We start from the raw sequence: 18,539 nt of genomic DNA on the forward strand, positions 1-18,539 counted from the left end.
TTTACTTCATGGCATCTGCAAACCTTTAGCCATATCTCCTTTTTCCATTATTCATCTGCACCTTCTACGTACTTCATTTTAAAATCTCTGCAAGCAAGGCAACAACAATTCCTAAAAACTTATCTCTAGAAAATGTCTATCTTCTACATTTTGAAATGCAACATGCAAATGATATAACTTCTATCTTCTACATCGTAAAACGTGGCATACAAATAATGACCCTATTTCTTGATTTGCGAAGTGGCGGCAATCGATACTATTAGCTCTATACTTTGGATTATTCCACATATTGTATTAATCTATGTGAGATGTACTTTTCTCCCATTCCACAAGAAATCTTTCATTCCAATAGTCCTGAAACCTATACATGACTCACATACCTCAACATAGATTAATACTGGTAGCTTGCCATTCAATATTATATATGTGGTATCCTCCGTATTTTTCTTCCTTTGACACATGCAATGTTTTGAGTTTTGCATGGAAAAGGATAGAAGAGAATCCTCGATCAAGATTTCATACATGCCAAAAAATGGTTGTCTAAAAGATTTCATACGGATATGCGAGACACTTACAACTAAGATGTGATGTGTTTGATGTATTAGTTTTTTTCTCCAATTAGTAATGGAAGATTAGCCTTAATTTTTCTACAATTTTTATGTGCTTGAAAAACATTTGCTAATGTAATTATTATTTTCTCCCAAAAATAATGAATGATTTGCCTTAATTTTTCCACATTTTTCATGCAACATGAACGAAATCGCCAATGTAATTATTATTTTTCCCCACAAATAATGAAATATTCGCCTTAATTTTTAAAAAAAAATCATGCAAAAGAAAAAGATTTGCCAATAAAATTAATTTTTTTCCTAAAAAGAATGAAAAATTTGCCTTAATTTTTGTACAATTCTTACGCAATTGAGAAAAATTTGCTAAGGGAATTTAATATTTTTCCCCTATTAAAAAAAAGTCACCAAAAAAATCAATATTTTTCCCCAAAGTATTTAAAATACCCCAATGCCCAATTTAAAGGTATTCGATTAGCTTGAGCATAAATGTGTCATTAAATGCACACTTACCATAAGTTATTAAGTTGCCTTGCGTGATATATATTACTAATATAGATATCTTCTTTTTCTATTTTTTCTAATTTTTTATACAAGCACATAAACCCACAAAAAAAAATTCACTTTCACAAGAGATTTGCAAAGACAAATAACAAAAACATTGATATTATTATTCATGTGAGATCAAGAAGTACATTATAGAAGTAGAGACTATATCTATAGTAATTGTCATGACAGATCATAAACTAATTAATATTGCTGAAGGAGTATATACATTCTTCACTATGAAAGACTCCACATTCTAACTTAAACACTACTATTATACGCTTTTCCAAAGAGACCAAGATTTCCTAAAAAAAAATCTCTTAATTACATCCTTGGAATTCCTTTTATAAGAGTAAGGAATGCAACAAGCTTCAGGTTGTATACAACTGCCATGTTCTCATTTGACATATGTTTATTTTATACACATGGAAATGATACATTTCCAATATGAAACCTAAAATAGAATAGGATAACTTATCAAACCATATGACTAAAACTATCATGAAACTATCATGGACCACGATGACGAATCAAATACTATTGAAATTCAACTTCTTGAGCCGCACCACCATCATATTGTTGATAACTTTATGGATGCAAGATTCTAACTATAAAAACTAGAGGATGAGTTTTGTGGATGGAAGATTCTATCTATAAAAACTATTGGATGAGCTCTAGAGATGGGTATTGTAATCATAACAGGGGTCTGAATTTAGTTATCAAATTTAACTAAACACGCTCTTTGCTAGAGTCGATTCTTCACTTTCCTCATTGGTCTCCTCCCCGCTCCCTCTCACTCTTAGGATTAAGAACACAAGGGGCTAAATGTAGGTAGTCAAGGAAAGGCCATTTGCAACTACAGATGGCCTTTGAAAATCCCTTTAGCTACCTCCTCTGGTTTAGAAGTACCTTTGGATACAAAGCAATCTGTTGTGCTTATAAAAACACAACCTTCCTGAAATACTCTCCACTCGGCGTCATTAAGAGATCTATGACAATCCCTTGAGACCTATCATCATCAAAAGAGACTTATAAAAATCCATAAAGTTATGGATTTATATAATTTTATTAGATGACAAATAATGATGGTACACATGTCAAAAATTCATTGGTCATAATTTAATAATACAAACAGCCATATAAACTTCATTTAAAAAAAAAACTATTTGTGCCCTAACAACACAACCTAGCTATGTTTTAGGTTTGACTACTCTACGAAACTAGGAATATTTTATTTTATAATCATTTAGTCACTTTCATCAAGGGTTATCATAATTTCCCATGAGTTTTATAAATATTATATCGTATAATAGTTTGAGTATAAGCGATTTCAAAGAATTCTAAAAATAAGTCTTGCATGCTTCGTCAATGATTCATATCTAGCAAACTTTAACTTCAATGAAGGATTATTTTTTGAAAATAATTAGAGAGAAATTATTGACATTACCATTTGTTTTAGATAGGAAAGGAGATGAGATAAAAGAAGTGTGCATTATTTTATAGAATGATTCATATTGAATGAATAAAGGAAAAAGTGTAAAAGAAGGATATAGAGAATGGTTAGTGATAAAAAATTTGATTCTTGGGACCAACAATAATATAACAAGGATTACAAAGGAGATATCAGAGAAGAAATTTACAAAGAAAGTGTTGGCAACTAATAGTTCCAACAGCGTTGAGTGTCATACAATGCCATTCTATAGTTTCTAAATTGTTTGATAGTTTAGCTTGTTTCCATAAAAGTCTCTAGCATGATTTACTGTATATAATGTAATAAAATTTATTTTTAAGTATTATTTTCTATTTTTGGCATAGTTTCCTATTGATTTTGTAAACTCATTTAAGTTATTTATTTCATAAAAGATAATGTATTGAACGATATTTTGATGTGGCTCTATTCTTCTTGTTTAATTTGTGTATGAAAAGAAAATTAATATTTCCTTTTTGTAAAATATCTATATTCAAATTTTTTTTTTTTTTAATTTTCTAAGTATAAATCTACCATCATTATCTAGAATTGTATTTAAAATTCCTCATTTGGTAGAAAACTAGGTGATTTTATTAAAATTTCATCATGTCAAAATCTTATTATTTGTCAATCTCAAAATTCAACAGAAGTGATTATGATTATTGGTACATTAAAATGATGACATTTTTTACATTAAAATAATTGTGGAAAATTGTAAAAGTTGGGTATGAAGAGTCAGTTGATTGGAATAACTTATAACTAACGATAAAATGTTTCAGGAGGCAAAGAATACTAATCCACAATATTTATTGCATATTCTAATAGTTCCCAATAAGAGCTTATTTCCATTAATTTTAGATGCATATATAGCTATGACTGCTTGAAATAATATAAAAGAAATATCTAAGAATGATTGAAAGAATATAAAAGAATCTTATGAAGGCAGTGACTAGATCAAGGTTGTCAACCTACAAAACTTGAAAATGGAATTTAAATTTTTTTAAAAATCTAGGAAGCTGAAAATGTGAGTGATTATTATGTAAGGTTAAATGATTTGCTTAATAAAAAGGCTACTCTAGGAGAAATTATGAACAATTAAGTTGTGATAAAAAATGTGTTGATGTCTCTAATAACAAGGTGGAACAATTGTATCATCATCATTGAAGAGAGGAAAGATTTGTCTATCATTTAGTATGATAACCTTGTGAGATCTTATTTCACATTAGGAAGGATTAAGAGATTCATCTAGAGAAGTTAATCATAAATATTTTACTCTAAGTTGCATATTTCAAAGAATGAAGATGTCAAAACTAGCTCCAAAATAATAAAGATCAAGGAAAAGAAAAAATTAGAATTATTCAAGAGGGAACACAAGAAGAAGTGGTCCCAGAGGAAGAGTTAGAGATAAATTCGATAAGAAAAATATGCAATGTTTTTTCATTAATGTAAGTGGGGAAGGGCCCCAACTTGTTATACATTATATGCCATTCGTCAAACCTAAAGAGAAAATAGTATGGTTATACATAGGTAACACTTTCAACAAGACCACACTGTTGAAATATAACCACAAATACAGATCTAAAATGGGGCCAAGAAGCAAGAATAGAGGAACAATGTGAGATCTATGAGAAGGTATAGAATGAACCTTTTTATTTTTGCGAACAACTCTTCGTAAATAATCCCTAACAAGAGAAGAAAAAGGAATAGTATTTTCTAAACCAAGTGATGCATCAATAGAATCTGAAAGAGGAGCCACTAAACCTAGGAGAGGTATATGGTAGTTTGGGGAAAGAGAATTCAAGAGCTATGAATGAATAAGTCGATTACTTGAGAGAGCCCCAAATTGATCTGACAAGGAATTAGTAGTGTTATCATTTCCAACTGATTATCTAGATTTTCCTATAAGATAGCCAATCTTATTTCATAAAATTTTAGAAAAGTGACCAGCAAATAGGATTTAACCAAAAGGTTGAAATGATGTACAATTTAGGCTCTACAAGACGTATGGGGGTGACCCTATAAAATATTTAATGGATTTGTAATAAAATTGACTAACACTGCTAAAATGCAGATTTCTCTCAATGAGTATCAACTAGATTATCCTAAATTTTATTGTAAATTTGCTAGATCCGTGGTTATTTTTCACTATTGGGCAAAATTGAGAGAAAGATCTAACCTACACCTACTCCTACAAATAGAAAAGAAAAGAGATCAATAATATTTGAGATGGTACCTAAAATTCACTTAAATTCTCAAAGATCAATGTCTAATCCAAGCAATAGAGTCATAATTGTGAGAACATTGAATATCTTCATGAACCTTTAACTACTTAGCTACCTAGACCTCACACATTAATGATTGACACCTATTAAAGTTAAAAAAACCATTCTAAATGATTCTTATTGATTGCTATTACACCTCTCACTTCACTAAAATACATCCAGAACATTTAATCTCTTCCTTGAAGAGAACCTATAAACATAATTCACTTCTACAAGATAAATTGCAAAGATAAATGTTCCTATCCTTAACAAAAACACTTCATATAAAATGAGAAGCCATAATTTGAAGTAAATATTATTCGTTTATTCAAAATAGATGATACATTCATTAAAAAACTTAGTTCATGAGACAAAATGAATTTCTATTGCTCCAACTCAGAATTGCTACTTTACCCACCCCGTTACAAAATTCAAAATTTCAGAACCCCTTGCAAATGCCCTAGAATTCCCTTATGAAAAAGATGCCCGAGAAAAACAAGATTCTGTCTAATTGTACAAGTGTCAAAATCCAATTTTCTTATACAAGAGTATCTTGTAGTTCGTTGATAATCTTATATCAGATAAAACTAATTCGTGCTCCTAAAAAGTGAAATTATGAATATAACAATTTCTTTCAAATTCACTGCTTCCTTTGGCTTATTTTCCTCATGTGCTGATCGATGATGCTTATGGATTCTTTGATAGTATAAATTTTTTTATTGTTGTTTTGATGTTGAAGAGGAGTCTGCATTTAAGAGAACAATAAAATTAGAAAGATGACACAAATCAACATCCTTCCACTAAGTAGGAGAGGAAAGGAGTCGAGACAAATGATGACACGAAGAGGCTAGATACTCCTTATAAAAGTTTCAATGATATTTGAATGATATCGTTTAATACACCAAGTAGTGTATCCATTGGAGCTCATCAACATTAAGAAAAATATCAATAGAAAGGGGTTTGGAGAGGTCTACATCCAACCAGGTTCATGTGAAGGAGATATGGGAAGAGTGTTGGAAATATATGTGATGATTGATTTTATAGATATGTAATATGATGTATTGAGGTCCTCTCTAAGTCTTGGATTGGATCACATTCACCATAATCATATTTGGTGGCCAACTTGATAGGACTTATGCGTGTCCCTTGTTTAGGTTGACCTAGTTGATATTTGCAAAGATGAAGAAGGTATATATAGAATATAAAATTAGTGTGATGGTGTGTCTTTGATTGTAATTATGTGGGGAAGATGATATGTAGATTATTTCATGTCATTATCATTTACAAAATTTTGTGATGCAAAGATAGTGAATGTGGAAGTGATTGTTGTTAGAGTTTGTTTCTTGTAAAAAAGATTCAAGGACAACTTCACAATCAGACAATGACTTTGCTTTTTTGACTCAAATATTTTGGATGTTCATGTATCTCACCCTAGAGTAGTGAGCTTTAGAATGGAAGTCATTTGTATCTTTCCTTGGAGCAATCCTACAAGTCCCTTATGCATTGTGTTTTATGATTTCATGTTGCATTCCAACTTATTATGTTTTTGAAGATTAAAGGATTAAACTTAAAGTGTTTTAAGGTCTAGAATGATTCACCCTTCCTCCCCTCTCAATCCCGAAGTGTATTCAATAGGAAGAGACTAGTATTAGGGTCAATTTTGATAAAGCTACCCAATTTTTTCCTATGTATTCGGGGGTGGAAGTGTACCAAAAGTGCAAGAGAGGTGAGAGAGATGAACCCAAGTGGGGGAAACCTCAATAGGATCAATTAGGGAAATTAAAGGATGGGGTCCAAGGGTAGAGAGATAAAACCTAAGAGTCCCATTTTTAGAGGCCCATAGAAAGGACAACATCCCTATCATTAGTATTATCAAATTAAATAATAAAGAACCAACAAGCATGAGAATAAATACCCATCTTACCTAACACTACAGGGTTCAAATATACAAATATCTAGGGGTGGAATAATATGAGATACAACGACAACTAATTGAATCTTCTTATTAGAACAATTTTTTTGTAATAATAAATGTAATCTAAAATCTCCTCGCCCAAAAATACCTCTATAATAGAGGAGGAGCATATGAGGCATTTTGGCGGAGGAACTAAAGGACTCAAGAGGTTTTCTTTGAGTGGGTCTGCAAACATACTCTTGAGTGGGGAATTTACTAATATGCAATCTTGCAAGGGATGCGTGTTTCGCTAAAAGGGTGAGTCAGAGTTGGAAATATCCATAGTGATAGTACAAATAGGGGAACTTTTACCAAATTATTTTGAGGCGTTATTTCTTTTAATAATTTAGATGGTTTCTTAATACTTAATATTTTAATTATCCTTCATTAATATATTCTAACTCACTTTAAATTTTATATTTCTTATTTAGATGATGATAAATTAATACCATGATATTAATCATTACCTTTTTCCAACAATAACATATTTGTTGAATTAATGATTTGTAATAATCCCGTTCATTTAAAAAATCAAAAGATTTTATTCATTAAATGCAATGGATATTTATAGTACATTATTGGTTCATGTTTCGAATAGAATGGGAGACTTTCCATAGAAAGGTAGACTTGGTTGGTTACAAGAAAAACTATATCTTATCAAGGTCAAGAATAGTAAAAAAGGAAAACCAAGGAGGAGAAAAGGAATTGTATTTTTTCATGAATATACATAATGCATGAAGGTATCGAGCGGACAAGTGAGAAATAAGAGTTGGAAATAATATTTGTATGTTACAAGCATTTAGTTTAGCAAATTTGATGGGATCACATGCATGGATTTAACATGAATAAGGAGAAGAGGAGGATATTATATAGAAGGATCCTATAAAAATTTAAAAAATAGTCTTGTATACCTCGTCAATGATTCATATCTAGCAAACTTTATCTTTGATGGGGGGTTATTTTTTGAAAAGCATTGGGGATAAATTATTGACATGTTATGATTTATTTAAGACATGAAAGGACATGAGAGAGAGGGAAGAAATCATTATTTGATAAAGGGATTCATATTGAATTAATATAGGGGAAAATGTAAAAAAAATAATAATATCCTAGACAACTAAGAGAGGGGGTGAAACAGTTGTACCAATTTTAATATTTCATTTATTATATAGAAATAGATCTTGTAAAAAATCTTCTGATTACTTAACCATTAACAAATATAGGAATGAAAGAGAACACACATGAAACATACACATCAACACTAGATATAAGTGGAAAACCTAAGAAGGGAAAAACCACAGAGAATGTTAATTCTCAATTATGAAACACTTGTTAGGGTGACACTGTTTTAGCTAATGAAAGGGTTTGCAAAGATGAAGATGGTATATATAGAAGATCAAATTAGTGTGATTGTGTGTCTTTGATGGTAATTATGTGGGGAAGATGATATGTAAATTATTTCATCTCATTATCATATACAAAAGTTTGTGATGCAAAGATAGTGAATGTGGAAGTGATTGTTGTTAGAGTTTGTTTCTTGTAACAAATACTCAAGGACAACTTTACAGTTGGACAATGACTTTGTTTTTTTGACTCAAATTTTCTGCATGTTCATGTATCTTTCCCTAGAGTAGTGAGCTTTAGTGTTGAAGTCATTTGTATCTTACCTTGGAGCAATCCTACAAGTCCTTTCTATCTTGCCCTTAGATAGTAGACCATAGCTTGCAAGTCTTCTAGGTGGTAGCGTGCTTCCATGGTAGTGTTTAAACAAATTGTAATGATATCATATATATTGTGAGTTAACTCTCACCGTGTTTTTTCATTGTTTAGGGGTTTCCATATAAATCAAGTGTTCCCTTATGCATTGTGTTTTATGATTTCATGTTGCATTCCAACTTATTATGTTTTTGAAGATTAAAGGATTGAATTTAAAGTGTTTTAAGGTCTAGAATGATTCACCCTTCCTCCCCTCTAAATCCCGAAGTGTGTTCAATAGGAAGAGACTAGTATTAGGGTTAACTTTGATAAAGCTGCCAAATATTTTACTTTGTATTCACGGGTGGTAGTGTACCAAAAGTACAAGAGATGTGAGAGAGATGAACCCAAGTGGGGGAAACCTCAATAGGATCAATTAGGGAAATTAAAGGATGGGGTCCAAGGGTAGAGAGATAAAGCATGAGATTCCCATTTGTAGAGGCCCATAGAAAGGACAACATCCCTATCATTAGTATTATCCAATTAAATAACAAAGAGCCAACAAGCATGAGAATAAATATCCATCTTGCCTAACACTACAGGTTCGAATATACAAATATATAGTGGTGGAATAATATGAGAGACAACGACAACTAATTGAATCTTCTTATTAGAACAATTTTTTTGTAATAATAAATGCAGTCTAAAATCTCCTAGCCCAAGAATACCTCTAGAATAGAGGAGGAGCATATGAGGCATTTTTGCAGAGGAACTAAAGGACTCGAGAGGTTTTTTTTGAGTGGGTCTCTAAACATACTCTTGAGTGGGGAATTTACTGACATGCAATCTTCCAAAGGATGCATGTTTTGCTAACAGGGCGAGTCAGAGTTGGAAATATTCACAATGATATTACAAATAGGGATCCTTTACCAAAACGGCTTTAAAGAGGTGAATTTTTGTAGGCTGCAATGGGCAAGTGTATAAGGTTTGAAATTTTAGAACTAGAGGTCATGGGTGGCTGAAAAAAATTCAATGGATAAGAATAGCTATAGAGAAATAAAAAATATTCAATGTTACCATTGTGATAGGTATGACCATTTTGAAAGAGATTGCAGATTAGAATCTTGTGAATTTTTAATCATTTTACGTAATCATCACACATTCACATCAAATCATATCAAACATAAAAAATGGAAATAATCAAACAAAGTATCTAACTGTCCTTTAAGACTAAAGTTGGATCTTGTTTTGATTATTTCGACTAATGAAATGATATTTATCTTAATTGCCAACATATACAAGCATTATCATGGCCACTTAGTCGGCTATCAATTAGTTAATTACAACTTAGTCGGTCCTCAATTAGGTTCAACTACATTTTGGCTTCAGCATATATTATTCGATCTCCTGCAAAGATGAACGAATTGTGAAGCAGATTAAATTATGCGTCAACAAAACAAGTACTCAATATCCCTTTCGCTGCAAGTCGCAACTTAGTTGTAATCGGAATAATTTCTAATATAGTATTAACGGGCTATAATTCTAATGAGATCAATGGCTCGACTAGGTCAAACTATTTATGTGAAGAATTTGGTCTTGTTGGCCTTACATTTGATCATCATGGCTGTTGAAGCCCAGGTAATCACAGAAAGTAACAGATATCTTAGGGCTTCTACAATATCTCTGGATGCTACTCAGGCTAGTAAAGGAAGAAGCTTTAACGTACAAAATTATGGTGCAGTGGGTGATGGAGCGCACGACAATACTGAGGTTCCCTTATCATTTATTCTTTTGTTACTAATATTAGATCTTATTTACTGCCACTTTTACCGTTTCTATCTTGAGCAACAGAAAGCTTACATCTTATTAACAAGGACTCCAAAATCTTGTATCTTATTAATATTCTAATGCTTTTCAGGCGTTTACTCGTGCATGGAATGATGCTTGTAAAGCGTCGTCAGCAACTTTGTATGTGCCGGGTGGCAAGACTTTTCTGGTTAACAATCTAAATTTCCAGGGACCGTGTCAGCCTGGCTTCACATTTCAGGTCTAAAATTTGAACATAACCCTAAAGCATTAAAAACAATGGATCTAATACATGAAGTCCATTTTGTCGAAATGTTGTATGCTTGTATGCTAAATTCCATTTGTAGTAACCATAGTAATCCTCCATCCAAGTTACACGCACTCACGATTAATTCTATGTTTGATCTTCATATGGTAGTAACTCAATACAGATTTTTATTTTTATTTTTCTAGGTCGATGGAAGGATTGTTGCACCCGAAAATCCCAGCAGTTGGAAGAGCACATATGTGTGGTTGTTGTTCGAGCATCTTCAACAATTTACATTGACAGGGAATGGCATTATTGACGGAAAAGGAAATAATTGGTGGGGTAAAAAGAAAAGTAGACCAACGGTTAGTAACCATTTATACTGCTGAACTTTTCTCAGTGTTCTTAGTTTTTGATACAGAATATAGATGCATATAATATGACTTGATTTATTCACAGGCCATTCAATTCAATGATGTGAAAGGGAGTAGACTGAGTGGACTAAAGGTGACAAACAGTCCTCAATTTCATGTCACATTGACACGATGTGACAGTGTCCAGATCGTGGGTATTACAATTCAGGCACCAGCAAGCAGCCCAAACACTGATGGAATTGATACGTCCCGATCCACAAACATAGCCATAAATGATTCCACTATTGGAACAGGTAAAGTAATGTATCAAATACTATCATTTAAAGATCTCCTTTTTCATAAAGCGGTTTGAATTTCCAAGGGTGAATTGTTAGCAAAATTCTCAGATAAATATGATTCGTCAATAATATTCTTTGACTATCATATTACATTTCATAATCCATCAATAATATTATTTGACTACCAGTAGAAAATTATAATTTAAACATTTTATTAATATATATTATAAACCGAAGCTTGACAAAGTAACTTGAAATCAAACAGCGTCATTAATAATACAACAGAAAATTTCTTTTATTCTTAGATATGATATAAAATAGACAGGTAACAATAAATCTCTGATTACATGGAAGTGTGCTGACTGCAGGAGATGACTGCGTGGCGATAGGTGATGGGTCTTCAAATATTAATATCAGTGATATCACATGCGGTCCAGGCCACGGAATAAGGTGATTTAATGCTACACAAATCCTTTTAACAGTTAATAGTAGTTTTAAGTTATTTAGTATGAGAAATTCTTTATATCATTTGTATCATGCCCCGAATGTGCAGTATTGGAAGTCTTGGAGAAGGAAACAAGAAAGCAGATGTCCATTCGATTCACTTGAACGGCGCCAAGTTGACATCAACAACGAATGGATTAAGAATAAAGACATGGCCGGTATTATCATTGTTTGAATAAACTCAAATTAAAAAATTACAATTTATCAAGTAACAGAGAAACTTTTGTATGCTGAGGATAGATGAAATATAGAATTGCAATTAAGCAGAGGTGCAAGAATCGTTGTATTTATTTCTATTTTCATGGAATTTTCAACAGCTTGCACTATTTCAAATGCTCATTGACAAACTTTTATAATATAACAGGGAGGTTCTGGCATGGCAAGTGATATCACATATGAGAATGTCCAGATGGAACACGTGAGCAACCCAATAATAATTAACCAATTCTACTGTGACACAGGTGACACTGGGTCTGCTTGCAAGGCTCAGGTAGATCAAAGTCCTTCACTAAACTGAGTTTTGTCTTTCAATATAACTGAGATCTGATTCGAAGTTGATCTTTTCTTTTGATGTAGGGTTCCGCTGTGAAAATCAGTAATGTAAAATACAATAATATCAGGGGCACATCAGCAACAGAAGATGGAATCACATTGTCGTGCAGCCAAAGCGGATCTTGCACGGGCATAGCAATGGAGAATATAGATTTGGTAACTGGCTCAGGGGCGCAAGCCGCTTGCAATGCCCAAAACGTACAGGGTCGCACCTTTGGAAATTCGATTCCCTCACGTTGTCTGGGTAAGAATGCCAATTGATATAATAGAGCTCTGATTAAGCTGTCTCTAATGCAGTAACCTGTTTCTTAAATCCCTGGAAAATAATATAGTCTTCAGAACAGTTAGTAATTATCAAGTTGAAATTCTGCTGATGGAAAAATCCATTGGTGTTAGTAAGTTTTCTTATCATTTCTTTTCCAAACAAAATGGAAAGGGGAATGTACCTAAATTTTGAGTTCGTTCATTTCCATGGCAAATCCTAATTTAAAAATAAATTTATTTTACAAAAATTTTCACCTTAAACAAGACAACCTTTTTGGTGATGCATCGAGTTGTTCTACAAATAAAAAGAAATGGGTAGTTGGGAATAATTGTCTTGATTTGATTGATCAATCAAACTTTGTGAATGAGAAACATTCTTAAATCAATGGTGGTATCTCATTACATCAAATAAACAGCAATTTTTTATATTTGTCGATCTATAATACTAGATGGACAACAATAGACCGTTAAAATTTTATTTTATGAGGCTAGAATGCTCACATTTGGTGCAATAAATTTTAAAATAGGCCTCCGGCTACTCAATCTCGGTCTATTGAGATCAGCAGTTCTAGTTTAAGATTAAGGTCATTAATCAATTATTAATTTATTTACGATAAATATGATATGTAATATAATGGCAGTATTATGGCAAATACTCGACCTACCAAGTGCTTTAGTAAGTGGTCTATTCGAAAATTATCTATAGTATTAAAAATTAAATTTATAGTATTTTGGAATTAGTATATTTCATTTGTTTTGCTATCTTTTGCGCATGCCATTGTCTTGAAATAGTTCATTTGAAATAGTGTTAATTTACTTCATTGCAGTTCTTTCAATTTGCTGACTTGAAACTTTGTGAATGAGAAACATTCTTGAAATCATTGTGGTATCTCATTACATCAAATAAACATTCTTGAAATCATGACTTATGTTTGGTTCAGAGTGTCAATATCAATGGTGGTATCTCATTACATCAAATAAACAGCAGTTTTTTATATTTGTCGATCTATAATACTAGATGGACAACAATAGACCGTTAAATTTTTTATTTTGTGAGGCTAGAATGCTCACATTTGGTGCAATAAACTTTAAAATACGTCGCCGGCTACTCAATCTCGGTCAATAGACATCAGCAGTTCTAGTTTAAGATTAAGGCCATTAATTAATTGTGAATTTATTTACGATAAATATGATATGTAATATAATGGCAGTATTATGACAAATACTCGACCTACCAAGTGCTTTAGTAAAGGGTCTATTCGAAAATTATCTATAGTATTAAAAATTATATTTATAGTATTTTGGAATTAGTATATTTGATTTGTTTTGCTATCTTTTGTTCATTTGTTACATATCATTGTGTTAATCTACTTCATTGAAGTCCAGTCGCTGACTTGAAATAGATATCCATTGTTCAATTACAATCCTTTCAATTTACTTTTTTGTTCTTTATGTATTCCCTTTCTTGACTTTATGTTTATGTTACTATGTTGCTAGTTCATGCGGATGATATCAAGACACCTTAACTGGTACATGTTTACACAAGTGAACATACGTTGCATTGTTAATGTCACATCCACCCTGTGCTATGTTACATTCAATTTGAAACTTTGTGATTATGCCATGTATGTTGTGGTCTCTCACTAATTAACACAGTTCCTTCTATTCTTGTTTACATCTAGTTTATGCCTATAATTTACCCAGGTTTCTCTTTTTGTCTTTGTTTTTCAACTCGGTTCGTCTACTTTCCTTTGGTGGTCGTTTCCTTCCAAAACCATTCTTCTTTTATCATGTTACTTATTGCTTTGTATTTTATAGTCATTCCCATTATTGTTCCTTTGTCTTTGATTATAGAATATTACTTATTGATATGCCATTCAAGCATTTTCATTGATCTTAGATTAAAATATCAGATTCGTAGAGTCATCTTTTGTAAATACTTTGCTTTAATTAGTGTGTTTATTGTCATGTCATGCTTTTAAATCTTTCATATTGAATCCATATTAATATATCACACTTTCAAAGCTCAAACATTTGGTTTGGCGTAGTATTTGTTCTCTCTTCGCATATTACACTTGTATATTCCACATCTATTGCATGAATAGCATCATATTTTATCTTTAATCATAAGTTAGTTCTTTATTGCTATATCATTACATTAGGGGCATAATGCCTTCCCTCCCAATAATGAGTTCCATTTTTCTATCATGCCCACCGAGGGATATTTAGGTATACATGTGCTTAGATTAGCAAATCCATACTTATACTTCTTTCTAAATTCACATTTATTGTGACACCATATCAACAAATCTTTTGACATGAATTATAGGAGAATCGCACATTCCATTTAACATATTCAAGCCGCTACTTCTATATCTTGACAATTACATCTTACGTTGTTGTACTTCAACACACTAGGTAATTTTTCACCTTCACCTTTATCACATTGGTGGTTTCAAATCTTCCATTTTATTATTTTAGGGGAATCATTTATTTTAATTTATTTTATACTCATAATAGGTGAAATGAAGCCTTACCTATAAAAAGATTACACTTCCTCTTTGCATATTGCATCTTATCTTGTGCCTTCATAGAAACACCATTATAATTTGGAAGCATCGTGAATCCTTTTACACATTACCACATTTTCATTTCAATGTACCAACATGAGTGCTCATAGCAATTAAAAGCCACATTACATATATTTTCCAAATCCTAAGGAAAACATTATGACCATTGGAGCTATCTATAGCCCATGTGCATATTTTTTGGCATATTCACATTATTATTACATGATGGATTGCTTAATATAATTTTTATATATCTTTACATGGTTATATACATTCGTGATTAGATTTAAAAGTGCTTTGAAACCTATTTTTCCATTGTATCTTATGAATCCAACCAATTATTCAGTGGAGGGAGGGGAGGCATATTCTATCACTAATTATTTTTTGTTTAGTTTTATAAATACTTACAAGTGATTATAGAGGTTTATAGTTTAATTTTATGGATAATACATACATATAATATGAGCTTATATGGTCATATACCCATGGGGTCAATTACTTTATTTGTGGACCACATGATGATGCCATTTAATGTTTGATTATTTACTTTGCACGTATGTTTGTGAGTTATACACGATTTTAGATGCCTCTTGTTTGTAAAATGAAATATTATTGCAAATAAATGATTACGTAGAAGAATGATCAAACATTCATACAAAGCTATCAATAAATATAGAGGGCCTCTTAATGTACTTGTAATTTTGGCTTCATAATTAATACTTGAGACCTGAGAGACTTATGATATCCCTAATAGACCTGTGATAGTTGTAGGAAATTTTTCATAGTTCTAAGAGGCTTATGATAGTACTAAGAGACATAAAATATTCATAAGATGATTATGATAGCTCTAAGATACATGTGATAGACATAAGAGCAATATTATAATCTTAAGAAACTTATGGAAGTCTTAAGAGGCCTATAACAATTGTGAGATACCTATGAGAGACTTATGGAATTTTGAAAAGTGAGGGGATTTATATTATCTCATTACATGACAAATAAATCAAAATTATGATGGTACACATGTCAAAAAATGATTGTACCAAAACTTTATGATATAAACAATCACATTTGCTTCATTATTTCATTTTTTGTCCTCTAATGACACAACCTAGCTATGTTTCATGTTTGATTGCCCTACAAAACTAGAAATATTTTATTTTATTACTATTTAGTTATTTTCATCATATATTATCATGAATTTCCTATGCATTATATATATATTTATCTCATAATAGTTTGAGCATAAGTGATTTCAACGATTTTAAAAGAGCTTTGTCAAAAGTAGTTATGTAGGCTATAATGGTAATTCTAGAATTAGTTTGACATTTTGGAATGAGATATATTTTCTCAATTTTACCATTATGCAACTAATCTCTATTTACTATTCATGATAAACATTTAATTCAGTTCCCTACCAAGGAAATGACTAAAGTCTATAACATCAAACAAGTACAAAGTTAAGACTACAAAGAAAAGAGAAAGATTGAGGCTGATTTGTGAATGTATAAAACCAAACACCATATAAAAAGACATATTATTATTATTAACTTAAATTTTTTTAAAACATCCAATTATGGTAGAAAGGAATTTGGAGAAGCATAGATAAGATCATCTAGAACTAAAATGTTTCCTTTATATTGATTACTAATTCAAAATGAGTGGAAACTTCTAGGAAGGATATTGTTACTATAGTAATTTTAGGGTTTTATTTCCTTTACTAGGTATTGTTATTTAAAAATATCATTTTCTTTAAGTTCATAGATATTCATTTTTCACATTACTGTTGGTGTAGAGGACAAAGCTAGAAGAACTTTTTGAATAATTTTTAATTGATTTTCATAATTCTTATTTTCACTTTTTATATTCTAGTTGATTCAATACTCATATGACATTCTTTCCCCCTCTACTACATGATTACAATTGGAATTATAACTTGTAAGTTCATTCAAAGGTGATGCTTTAGAATAAAAAATCTAGATCCTTGGATTTTAAAAAAAAACTCATAAGCCACTATTATGGTCTTCTTTCAAAATATTCTATTGATTAAGAAGCTCAAGGATCATGTATAGTTGACAACAAGGAATTATTCTAATATAATTATAAAATGCTACCTTAATTATTCATTTACAAGGAAAAATTCTATAGTTACTATTATTTGATTACCAAATTATTTTGAGGCATTATTTCTGTTAATAATTTAAATAGTTTCTTAATACTTAATATTTTAATTACATTTCATTAATATATTCTAATTCACTTTAAATTTTATATTCCTTGTTTAGACAATGATAAATTAATACCATGATATCAATCATGACCTTTTTCCAATAATAACATATCTAGCCATTATCTTGAAATAGTTCATTTGTAACATATCATAGTGTTAATTCACTTCATTATAGTCTAGTTGTTGACTTGAAATACATATTCATTGTTCAATTTTTGTCCTTTCAATTTAATTTTTTTTTGCTTTATGTATTCCCTTTCTTGAGTTTATGTGTATGTTACTTTGTTTCTAGTTCATGTGGATGATATCAACACACCTTAAGTGGTGCATGTTGACACAAGTGAACATATGTTGCATTGTTAATGACACATCCTTCCTGTGATATGTTACATTTCAATTTGAATCTTTGTGATTATTCCATGTATGTTGTGGTCTCTCACTAATTAATATAGTTCCTTCTATTCTTGTTTACATCAATTTTATGCCTATAATTTTCTCAGCTTTTTCTTTTTGTCTTTGTTTTTCAACTCGGTTCGTCTACTTTCCTTTGGTGGTTGTTTTCTTAAAAAAATATTCTTCTTTTATCATGTTACTTATTTCTTTGTATTTTATAATCATTCCCATTATTGTTCCTTTGTCTTTGACTATAGAATATTTCTTATTGATATGTCATTCAAGCATTTTCATTGATCTTACATTAAAGTATTAGATTCGTAGAGTCACTTATTGTAAATAGTTTGCTCTAATTAGTGTGTTTATTGTCCTACACTATCATCTCATGCTTTCAAGTTTTTCATATTGAATCGATTATATATCACACTTTCAAAGCTCCCACGTTTGGTTTGGCATAGTATTTGTTCCCTCTTCACATATTATTTGATTACCAAATTATTTTGAGGCATTATTTCTTTTAATAATTTAGATGGTTTCTTAATACTTAATATTTTAATTATCCTTCATTAATATATTCTAGCTCACTTTAAATTTTATATTTCTTGTTTAGACAATGATAAATTAATACCATGATATTAATCATGACCTTTTTCCAACAATAACATATTTGTTGAATTAATGATTTATAATAATCCCTTTCATTTTAAAAATCAAAAGATTTTATTAATTAAATGCAATGGATATTTATAGTACATTATTGGTTCATGTTTCGAATAGAATGGGAGACTTTTCATAGAAAGGTAGAGTTGGTTGGTTACAAGAAAAAATGTA

At 30.9% G+C, this 18,539-nt stretch overlaps 1 protein-coding gene across 1 annotated transcript in view; it reads left to right on the top strand.

Moving 5' to 3' along the window:
* Positions 1–10,035: 10,035 nt before the first annotated feature.
* Positions 10,036–18,539, top strand: part of LOC131070541 (polygalacturonase-like) — a 46,647-nt gene continuing 38,143 nt past the window's right edge. The window contains exons 1-8 of the mRNA XM_059213431.1: positions 10,036–10,260; positions 10,409–10,537; positions 10,750–10,908; positions 11,003–11,210; positions 11,564–11,645; positions 11,749–11,857; positions 12,064–12,189; positions 12,276–12,495. Coding sequence (XP_059069414.1) covers positions 10,036–10,260; positions 10,409–10,537; positions 10,750–10,908; positions 11,003–11,210; positions 11,564–11,645; positions 11,749–11,857; positions 12,064–12,189; positions 12,276–12,495 — 1,258 coding nt within the window. The remainder of the gene's footprint in view (positions 10,261–10,408; positions 10,538–10,749; positions 10,909–11,002; positions 11,211–11,563; positions 11,646–11,748; positions 11,858–12,063; positions 12,190–12,275; positions 12,496–18,539) is intronic.

Source organism: Cryptomeria japonica, chromosome 2, assembly GCF_030272615.1.
Source record: "Cryptomeria japonica chromosome 2, Sugi_1.0, whole genome shotgun sequence".
Classification (NCBI taxonomy): domain Eukaryota; kingdom Viridiplantae; phylum Streptophyta; class Pinopsida; order Cupressales; family Cupressaceae; genus Cryptomeria; species Cryptomeria japonica.